The sequence below is a fragment of the Ursus arctos genome, unplaced genomic scaffold (assembly GCF_023065955.2).
Source record: "Ursus arctos isolate Adak ecotype North America unplaced genomic scaffold, UrsArc2.0 scaffold_23, whole genome shotgun sequence".
NCBI lineage: Eukaryota > Metazoa > Chordata > Mammalia > Carnivora > Ursidae > Ursus > Ursus arctos.
Genome location: NW_026622908.1, coordinates 32,923,360 through 32,935,047, shown reverse-complemented (window position 1 = coordinate 32,935,047; position 11,688 = coordinate 32,923,360). Strand labels below are relative to the sequence as shown.

Sequence of the window (11,688 nt, the reverse complement as noted above, 5' to 3'; positions counted from 1 at the left end):
CTACATTTGTAAAACTGTATTTCCGTATACGGATGAGTGTATGTGTGAATGTGTGTGTGCACATGACTGTGTGTCTGAGTCTCTCAGAGGATGAGGAGGCTAAGTGTTCATTCTATAACTAGTAATAAGTCCCAACTTTAATTCTGAGTTCATCTACTTGGGGTTACCATAGTCTTACAGAAAACAATCCTGACAGAGATGATTTGCTTCATCAAATGTTATCTGCCACAATTGCAATCCCTGTACTATTCACAGACAAGTCAGTTATCCAGATACCAACGCGGACTCACAGAACAAATGAACAACGTGACCGAATTCATCCTGCTTGGCCTGACACAGAACCCAGATGTGCAGAAACTCTTGTTCACTGTGTTTGTAGTCACGTACTTTCTCACTGTGGCAGGCAACCTACTCATTGTCGTGACAATCACCACCACCAGAGCCCTGGCCTCCCCCATGTATTTCTTTCTGTCCTTCTTGTCCTTCCTAGACACCTGCTGCTCTTCCACCATGGCTCCCAAAATGATATTTGACTTCCTCACTGAAAAGAAAACTATCTCCTTCAGTGGGTGCATGACTCAGCTCTTTGCAGAGCATTTCTTTGGAGGAGTTGAGATCATCCTGCTCACGGTGATGGCCTATGACCGCTACCTGGCCATCTGCAAGCCCCTACACTACAGGCTCACAATGAACAGGCAAATGTGTGGCCACCTGGTGGCCATGGCCTGGGCTGGGGGATTCCTTCATGCTCTGATTCAAATCCTTTTTATACTCTGGATGCCTTTCTGTGGCCCCAATGTCATTGACCACTTCATCTGTGACCTTTTCCCTCTGCTAAAACTCTCTTGCACTGACACTCACATCTTTGGACTTTTTGTTGCTGCCAACAGTGGACTGATGTGTCTGCTCATTTTTTCTATTCTTATCACCTCCTATGTCCTCATCCTTTATTCCCTAAGAACTCACAGTACTGAAGGACAGCGTAAGGCTCTGTCCACCTGTGCCTCCCATGTTACTGTAGTTGTCCTATTCTTTGTACCCTGTATATTCGTGTACCTTCGGCCTATGGTCACCTTCCCCATTGACAAAGCAGTGGCTGTGGTTTATACTATGATAACACCCATGTTAAACCCTTTAATCTACACCCTCAGAAACTCAGAGGTGAAAAATGCCATGAGGAAGCTCTGCAGCCACAGAGTAATTCTTGGTAACTATTCATGTGACTAGAGAAGAAAAAAAGCACAACTTAATTCATCTTTTAAGAATAAGTTAAATGGAAAGGATGATGGTCTTGAAGTGAAAATACGTGGTTTAAGTTTATTATGCTCCCTGTGCTTTCTGTAATCTTTAATGGTTCCTCTTTCATATCAATATTTGATTAACTGATGACTAAAGTCTCTTCCAATTAGAAACCTCTGCATTTGCAAGTTATTGATCAAAGGGACATTGCAAATCAGCATGATATTGTCACAACCTATAGAAAACCTCTGAGTATGTGTATTCACTGGAACAATTCTCTGTAAAGCTTTGGGTATAGATTACGTAACCAATTAGACAATAAAATATTTCAATGAAAGGCATAATGTGTAAATATTTAGCTAAAAATGCATAGTTTCAATCCCAACTATGTAGTCAAACAATATTTATTATGATGAGAAATAAAGATCAACCAGAAATGAATGAGTTTTAAAAATGAGCGAGAACTCATCCCAAAATTAATGCTGCTTTGTTGCACAATTCCACGGGCACCAGTTACACTGGAATCTGGGCTCTTCCTAGAATAAATTATGTTCTCTGCCTAAAGCCAAAAGGATATAAAATTCTTCCAAGTACAACCAAAGAACAATCATGCACATGATTCCCAGGCAGAAGATAACTGGAGGAACATTTTTCTGTCAAAGATGTACTATACACCACTTCACCCCTGAAGGAGCTGTAATTACATGGATTTCTGCCTTAGCTAATAGAAACAAAAGTATCTAGCACAAAAGAGAGAGTTAGTGATACATGAGTAAGCAAGACAGAAAGACTACACATACAAATCTGAATGACAACCTTAAGACAAATTGCAAAGCAATGCAATGGGAAGTATTCTGAGAAAGAGACACAGTTCATTCTAAGAGAAAGAACTCAAATAAAAGGGGTTTCAGATTTGACCCAAGACAAAAGTTCTTCAAAAGAAAGAAAGAGAGAAAATCATGAAAGCATATCAATACCAAACAATCACCAAGACACAAAGGAAGGTGGTAAGAAAGGAACAGAGCGACAGAAGAACTACGGGACACACAGAGCACAAAATGGCAGGACTTACCTATAAATAATTACTGTATATGGAAATGGGTTACACTCAACAGTCAAAAGACACAGAGTGACTCCATGGATTTTTTGACCTACTAAATGCTGTCTACAAGAGACTCACTTAGCATTTGAACCACACGTTGGTTCAAACTGAAATGATGAAAAAAAGGTATTCCATGTGAACAGCAACCAAAAGAGGGCAGGACTATACTTCTGCCAGACAAAATAGACTCTAAAGCAAAAATTGTCATAAATAAAGACATTATATAATGATAAAAGGGACAGTTTAAAAGGAAGATTTAATAATTATAAATATTTATGCACCCAACAGAAGACCTAAATATATCAAGCAAATATTAACAGTTATATAGGAAGAAAGAGACAAAAACACATTAATAGTAAGAGACTTCAATGCTCCACTTTCAATGATGGATACAACATATAGACAGAAAATCAATAAAGACCCAATGGACTTGAACAGCACCGTTAACCAAATAGACCTAACAGACATATATAAAACGGTCTTTCCAATAGCAGTGGAATATACATTCTTCTCATGTGCACATGAAAGATGATGCAGGGAGATCGTGTTAGGTCCCAAAATAAGTCTTGAAAAATGTAAGAGGATTGAAATTATACAATGTATATTTTCTGAACACAATGAAGTGAAATGAAATCAATAGCAGAAGGAAAACTTGAAAATTCACAATACATGGAACTTAAATAACACATTATTGTGCAACCTATGGGTCAAAGAAGAAATCTAAAGGGGAATTAGAAACATGTCGAAACAAACAAAATTTAAAACTATACACCAAAACCTGTGCGATGCAGCAAAACCAATACTAAGAGGGAAATTTATAGCAATGATCACCTACATTGAAAAAGATCTCAAGTAACCAAGGAGTATTCCTCAAGAAATGAGAAGAAGAACTAAGTCCAAAGTTAACAGAAGAAGGAATTAAAATTACAGCAGATAAAGGAAAGAGAAACTACAAACTCAATAGAAAATATAAATGAAAATAAAAGTTGTGCTTTGAAGTAAAACAAAACTGACAAACTTTAGCTAGACTGAGAAAAGATCACACATAAAGAGGGAATATTAAAACTCATCACAGAAATAAAAGGATTACAAGATACTACTACAGCCATACACTAATAAATTGGATAAACTGGAAGAAATAAATAAATTCATAGGAACATACATTCTACCAAATCTGAAGCATGAAGAAGTAGATAATCTGAATAAACCAATAATGAGCAAGGAAATCAAATCCATAAGGAGAAGCCTTCCAAGAAAGAAAAGCCCAACACCAGGGGGCTTCACTGGTAAAATCTGAAAACATCTAAAGAAGAATAAATACCCATGCTTCTCAAACACTTCTAAAAATTTGAAAAGGAAAAAATACATCTGAACTTGCTGTATAAGGGCAGAATTAATGTTACCCGAAAGAGAATGAAATACTTAGAAATAAACTGAACAAAAACTTAAGGAATTTGTAAACTGAAAAAGACAAAACATTTATAAAAGAAAGTAAAAACAAAAAAAAAAGGCAAATAAATTGAAAAATGTCCTGTGTTCACAGATTAGAAGAATCAACATTGTCAAAATGTCCATACTATCCAAAGTGATTTAGAGTCAGTACAATCCCTATCAAAATCCCAGTGGAATTTTTCACAGAAATAAAAAAACAATCCTGGGGCACCTGGGTGGCTCAGTCGTTGAGCATCCGACTCTTGGTTTCAGCTCAGGTCATGAATTCAGGGTCATGAGATCAAGCCCCATGCCAGGCTCCTATCTCAATGAGGAGTATCCTTGAGATCTCTCCCTCTCCTTCTGCCCCTCCCCTCACTCACTCATGTTCTCCTCTAAAATAAATAAATAAACCTTATAAAAAAAAATCCCAACATTCATGTGGAACCACAATAGACTCCGATATCCAAAGAAATCTTAAGAAAGAAGAACAAAGTTGGAAACATCACACTTCTGATTTCAAACTATATTACAAAGCTATACTAACTAAAATTACATGGTACTGGCATAAAGACAGAAATAGAGACCAATGCACAGAATAGAGAACCCACAAATAAACCCATGTATATTCATATGGTCAACGGATCTTTCACAAGGGTGCCAAGAATACACAAAGGGAATAACTTCTTCAGAAAACGGTGCTGGGGAAACTGGATATTCACATGAAAATGAGTGGAATTGAACACTTATCTTATATCTTCACATAAACCAACTCAAAATGGACTTAAAATGGAAGCCCTGAAACTGTAAAACTCTGAGAAGAAAACATAGCAGGAAATCTTCACCACATTGGAATGGCTATGATTCCTTGGTATAACGCCAAAAGAACAGACAATGAAAGCAAAAGTAGACAAATGGGAATACATCAGACTAAAAATCTTCTGTACAACTAAGGAACAATTAACAGAGTGAAAGGACAACCTACTGAATGGGAAAAAAATATTTGCAAACCAGACGTTTAATACAAGGTTAATATCCAAAACAGACAAAGAACTCATACAACTCAGTAGCAAAAATTGCCCAAATTAAAAATAGGCCAAAGATTCGAATATACATGCCCGAAAAGAAAATATACAAATGGTTGACAAGTAAATAAAAAGATGATCAACTTTACTAATCATCAGGGAAATACAAATCAAAACCACAGTGAGGTATCAATTTACATCTCTTAAAATGGCCAGTATCAAAAAGACAAGAGATAACAAGTATTAGTAAGGATGTGGAGAAAAGGAACGCTTGTTCACTAAGGGTATGAATGTAAATTCGTACAGTCACTATAGAAAACAGAATGAAGGTTTCTCAAAAAATTAAAATAAAATACCATATGATCCAACAATCCCACATCTGGGTATTTATCCAACACCACTGAAATCAGGATCTCAAGGAATTCTTGGCCCTCCTATGCTCCTTTCAGCATTATTCCCAATAGCTAAGATGGGGAAATAGCCTCAACGACCATCAGCAGATGCATATCCTTAAAACAACAGTGCAGTATATATAGACATGGAATACTTTTCAGCCTCAAAAAGGAAGGAAATCATGTCATTTGTGACAACATGGTTGAAACTTGACAGCATTACTCTAATTAAAATAAGCCAGTGATAGAAGAAACACTGCATAATTCCACTTAAATGAAATCTTTCAAAGAGTCCAACCCAATGAACCAGAAAGCAAACTGTGTTTTCTGAAGATGGGGGAATGGAAGAAATGAGCAGTGATTGTTTAAAGGATATGGACTTTTAGAATGGGAAGATGAAAAATTCTGGAGATACTTGGTGGTGATGTTTGCACACAATGTGAATCTAGTTAATGACACTGAACTAGACATTTGAAAATGGTTATGGGCACCTTGGTGGCTCAGTCAGTAAAGTGTCGGCCTTCCGCTCAGGTCATGATCCCAGGGTCCAGGGATTAAGCCCCTCATCATGCTCCCTGCTCAACAGGGAGTCTGGTTCTCCCTCCCCCTCTGCCCCCTGCTCATGCTCTCTCTCTCACACACACTTTCTCTCTATCTAAAATAAATATACAACCCTTAAAAATTTTTTAAAAAGGAAATGGTTAATATGGCAATTTTTATATTATGTATATTTTACCACAACTTTTAAAAAAAGAGGGGGGAAGGGACAGACTGTGAGTGAGCAAAAGTGTCAACTGTGGAGGACAGGGCTGAATGCACTGTTTCCATTTCTGTTTTGGGACTTCACGAGTGTAGCAGTTTCCTTAAAGGTAAAGGTTGATTTTTCCAAGGTGATTCTGTACAGGATTTCTTCCAGGTCTTCAACACCTTAGAAACTGAGGGAGAGAAGATTATAGTGGAGCCTCCTTTCTATACTGTTTCCACCCTCTACATCTAAACGTGTTTATATATAATGTTTACCTTGCTGTGATTTTCTCACTGCCTACCATGTGGAAGCACTGCTCTTTACTGTAAATCTCCACAATTCCTTCTGTGTGGGATAGAGAGAAAACCTATATTCCCATGAAAACACCATGAGCATCTTTCATCTAGATACACATGGAAAAGATGACTCCTAAATTACCCAATCTTTGGTAGCTGAGAATTCTGCGATCTGACTCTCCTTTGTCAGCCACTAATAAAAAAGTCAGCCTCCCAGACTAACATGGCACATAACCTTGAAAACTGGAGCTTCCATTCCCAGGACACCTAAATATTTAGAACAGTCACATTTTCAGAGAGAAATCTATTCTCTGAACTGTGACCTGTGCCTAAAATCAACCCCTATTCTATACCAGGCTCAACAATGTCAAAATTAACAACAGAGCCCTATCAGGAAGCTTTCCAACTTTTCTTGCCAACATACCAACCCAACCTATACCCAGAGACACATGTTTCACCAAAGTGCAACTGTACTTCTAAAACTGGCCTCTAATGATGCTTGTGGGGGCCAAGTAGGAGCAAATGAAAGACGGTGGCTGATGCTTCCAGCAAAGATTCCAACAGGACCAATTACTAATCCTCTGAGGCCTTGAGAGGTCAATGCATTACCAAAGTGCAGGCACTTCGTGAAAGTCTATTTAAATAGTTCTCTACAGTCTATGAAGAAAGAATTACAGGATATTTAACTAAATGACAGAGGCAGAGCATATACCAACAAGCTTAAGATTCATATGGGAGACACTGCTCCCAAATTCAGGGGGTTAAAGGGAGGAATAAAAAAGAAATCTCTCCACACTGCTCATGCACTTGTTGGGAAACATATTCGGCAGGATTTGCAAAAAATATCTATACACTCAAGTGGATGCAATGCACTTCTACATTTTATAGTTCCATATACTAGCTTTTTCTGACTTTGAAGTTTTTTTCTTTTTTCCCATTATTTTTCCTTTAGATTAAATATGGTTCTGAGATCTGAGAAATATATGCATTTTGAAGATGTGTCTATACTTTCATAAGAGGCCAAGAAAGTGAATAGAAATTAAATCCTAGAGAATTGAAGTTTCTTAACTGAAACAGCTCATTTCTGGGTACGTTAGACTGACAATGAGAACCAAAATAAACTAAAATGACCAATTCTGGGGGAGTTGTCTGAGAGAGAATTGCAGTGCCAATTGTTAGTTGACAGACTGTATTTGCAGCTGTGGGGCTATGCCCTCAGCCGAAGAAATATGACTGGGTGCAATCTGAAAACCGTGGAATCCACAATCAACTGGATCCAGGTCAGTAATAACTAAATCTTTTTCCCCAAAGTTTAAACAGTTTAACCTAATTTACCCAAATTATTTTCCCCAAATACTTTTTATAGCCAGATGCTGTGAACTGAAGGTGATCTGCTTCTCTAAAGATGACTCTGAACATGATGACAGGAACACATCAGTAGAAACGTGATCTGTAATCCTACCTCACCAGATGCTGTTGAGAACTAAGGGCACTTTTATAACATTAAGGTACACATGCATGTCGAAGTAGATTGCTTCAGGAGGCTTTTATATCTGATTATTTGAAACTGTTTCCCTTTTCATGACTTCCATACCGCCACACGGAGGTTGGAATTTGTGCATTAAATCTATTAAGGACGATGAAGCACGTAGTTCCACCCATAGCAGCCGTGGACAGAGAAGAAACCACTAAAGAGACTGAGCTTCCGGGAAACAAAAGATACTTTCCTAACCTTTACTGAAGCTGAAAGGCCATGATGCTGAATGCTGTGTCCAGAAACTTTTGAGGAAAAGTATGTCATTGTCTTTTGGCCGGGATAGGGAAAGGAGAAAGTGAGGGGGAGAAGGAATAAAATAGCCTATGATCATGCGTAACATGTACTCACTACTGGAAATCCATGTACAGATCATCCAATCAAAGAATCCATTCCGGTATATATTCATTTTTCTACCAATTAGCAACAAACAATTTGGTTCATCTTAATTAACTTACGTCAAAAGAAAAACTTGTATCATCTTAGATAACATTTCTGTCTCAAAATAGGAAATTCAGGGAACCTCCATCATTCATTTAATTCCATTTGTAAAATGTGACTAGGTTTCTAAATCTATTCCAGAGCATTATTCTTTATGTGATAAAAGACCTATTGCACAGAAAATTCATTGAAGAAATACTGAGGACTTTTCAGGAACTGTGTACCACTGACATATCTGCATCCAAAGAGGTGAGAAGAGTGAGTATGTATCGGTCATGTTGAGTCAGACACAACATCCAGGGCTGTTGAGTGAGTGTGGCTCAAAGGGCTTTATAAAGACAGCTCCTTGGCATTCTGAAGGGGAGACACTGCATCTGCAGCTCTGTCTCTCTGTGTGCCTGTGCATTCATTTGAGAGAAAGGAATTAAACTCAAAGAACACTGCTGGTATAGATATAGTACGGATGGCACTTTCCTATGTGATATACACGTGACATCTGAAAGCATATGTTGTTCCTATAAACATATTCATGCCAATGGGCAAATATAACTTAAAAATAATTGTTACTGATGAAATCTGTCCAGAAACAGTGAATGAAAGCCATCAGTAAGGTTTTACAGCCAGAGTTTGAAAGTCAATTATAACTTAAAAGTTATAGTAAAACGTTGCATTCATTCTGGCATTTGAGATATGAATAAGAAAATTTAACCTCCTTGAATTCCTTTTTATAACTACCTACCTCCAAAGTGGTTGAGGTGAGAGGAAGGTGTGGTTCCATCAATCCCAGAGGCCTGGACTAAAGATGTGATGAAGATTTCACTGTTGAATTAAAAATACTACTCAGAATTTCTGATGGACAATCTGATCTTTCCCGATGGAACATAACCCAAGCTGACTCCAGGGAAAGGATGAACAATGTAACAGAATTCATTCTGCTGGGCCTGACTCAGAATCCACAACTGCAGAAAGTCTTATCTGCTGTGTTTTTAATCGCCTACTTGATCACACTAACAGGTAACCTGCTCATCTCAGTCACCGTCTTCATCAGCCCAGCCCTGGGTTCTCCCATGTACTTTTTTCTGTCCTACTTGTCCATTTTAGATGCTTTCTACTCTTCTTCCATTGTACCCAAAATGATCTTTGACTTGATCTCTGAGAACACCATATCCTTCAGTGGCTGTATGACTCAGCTCTTTGCTGAACATTTCTTTGGTGGAGTTGAGATCATCCTATTAGTTGTCATGGCCTATGACCGCTATGTAGCCATCTGTAAGCCTTTGCATTACATGACCATCATGAGCCGATCTGTCTGTGCTTTCTTGGTGGGAATAGCTGGGATTTTAGGCTTTATTCACGGAGGGATCCAGGTTTTGTTCATGGTGCAGTTGCCATTCTGTGGCCCCAATGTCATTGACCATTTTATGTGTGATTTAATACCTCTCCTGGAACTAGCCTGTACAGACATTCACACTTTGGGGCCCCTGATTGCTGCCAATAGTGGGTCACTATGCTTCCTCAGTTTTTCTATGCTGGTTGCTTCCTACATTGTCATCCTGTGCTCTCTGAGGACCCATAGCTCTGAAGGGCGTCGCAAAGCCCTGTCTACCTGTGCTTCTCATGTCACTGTTGTCATCTTATTCTTTGTACCTTGTTCATTCCTGTACCTGAGACCCATGACCTCCTTCCCTGCTGACAAAGCTGTAGCTGTGGTTTATACCCTAGTAACTCCCATGTTGAACCCTTTAATCTACACCCTCAGAAATGCAGAAGTGAAAAATGTCATGAAGAAACTCTGGGGACAGATAATGAAAACTGGTGATAAATGAGTCTCGGGATTAGAGTATTTACATAAAAATATCTAGTGATAGTGTAGAGAGATTTATTCCTCTTCTTAGTTGATTAAACATGGGACAGTCAATTATCCGGTCTGGAGCACATTTCTTCAGGGGCATATATATTGTGGGCAGGACCAACGTATACATTAAGGCACAGTACATATGGTGCTTAGAGCCCAGAAAAATTTTATGAGTCCTTGAAATGGTTTGATTTCTTTTAAAATGAGAAGATAAAAATGAATATAATCCAAGTCCAATTTGGAGAATAGGCATCATTATACAAATGCACTCATAAAATAGAATCTTTAACATTTTTTATGGAGGAGAAGGACTCATGAGGTCAAAATAGCAAGGGGCCACAAAGGTCATAACGTTGCTCTGATTGTTGGTAGGAAACACATAAGCAGCAACATTCTTGAACATTCTTTACACCCATCTCTACAGCTAGAATGAAGTTTTATTTTAAAGGTGGAAAAGTAACTATATAAAAAAAACTATAGAAAGCCAGGGAGTCATCAAGAAGTATTTTCATCCAAATATAGGTTTTCTTAGCTTCCTAATTTTGAGAAGTTTAGAGATGCTTCTGCACCAGAGCAACTAAACTCTTTACTTGTCACAATCCCAGGAAGAGAACACTTGCACACAAAGGTACATTTTAAAAATTACATCACCACCATTCCCTGTAGTATGCAACTGTCTACAGAGAACTAGAGGCAGAATTGGCTGATGCAAAAGAAATACAAGTGATCAAATCTGTAGAGTTAAGGCAGAAAATATCTCCATGTTAAAGTCATATTTTAGACATGGACAAAGGAAGAGTCTGAACAGCTGGGGCAGGAAATGACCAGTGATGTAAGAACAAGTCTCGGTCACAAAACTGAAAAATGACCATGGATCTGGGTTACAGAAAATTCATAACATGGATAAATAAAATTCAAGGAACGATTCAGAAATAGATGCTTTGAAGTCAGAAATTAAGAGCTTTTGATTAAATAGGCTTGATTTCTCATACTGTCTCCTACATTAATTAGCCTTCTTTATATAAGCAAGCAGCTTCATCTCTCTGTTTTTTTTTTAATCTGTAAGTGAAAATAGCATTACATACTCTCTTAAGTTGTAGGGAAATGATTTAGACTGGAAAAAAATAAATCGGCTAAAAATTAGTGAAATTGCTCAGACATGGTTATACCCTTCAGCAATGTCACCAGGGACAAGTATCCAGGGACAACAGCTGCTTACAAGAGGAGCCCAAGAACACCACCACAAACCATCATTCACTAACCAGGATCACAGGAGGACCAAACATCTGTGCCAGCCTCACTTCACTTCAAAATAACTCAAAAAGGCATCTGCGTATGAGTAGGGACAGCATAGTGGTGAGTTACTATCTCACCAAGGAAACTAATAGGACCTGTGAGCAGATCTCTGGACACTAAAGCTAGCCCACCGCCCACTCCCTCGTCTGGGATACAAACGCCCTTAAAAGTCTCTGCAGTAACAAACTGGAGACCTGGTTGGAGCAACTGTGAGATATCTGAGGACAACTTATTTCAAAAGCTCTCACTAATGATGGATCCCCTTCTCCTGCTCCCGAAGGAGGAATAGGGAGAGCCCAGTGCCAGAGGCCAACAACCTCTCTGTACAGAGG

The 11,688-nt window shown here is 38.4% G+C and overlaps 2 protein-coding genes across 2 annotated transcripts; both read left to right on the top strand.

Moving 5' to 3' along the window:
- The first annotated feature begins 223 nt into the window (after positions 1 to 223).
- Positions 224 to 1,227, top strand: LOC113264917 (olfactory receptor 4C5-like). The gene has a single exon (XM_026511878.3). The coding sequence runs from the start codon at positions 298 to 300 to the stop codon at positions 1,225 to 1,227; it is 930 nt and encodes a 309-aa protein (XP_026367663.2). The 5' UTR covers positions 224 to 297.
- A 7,883-nt stretch (positions 1,228 to 9,110) lies between these two features.
- On the top strand, positions 9,111 to 10,031 carry LOC113264940 (olfactory receptor 4C45-like). The gene has a single exon (XM_026511892.4). The coding sequence runs from the start codon at positions 9,114 to 9,116 to the stop codon at positions 10,029 to 10,031; it is 918 nt and encodes a 305-aa protein (XP_026367677.2). The 5' UTR covers positions 9,111 to 9,113.
- Positions 10,032 to 11,688: the final 1,657 nt, after the last annotated feature.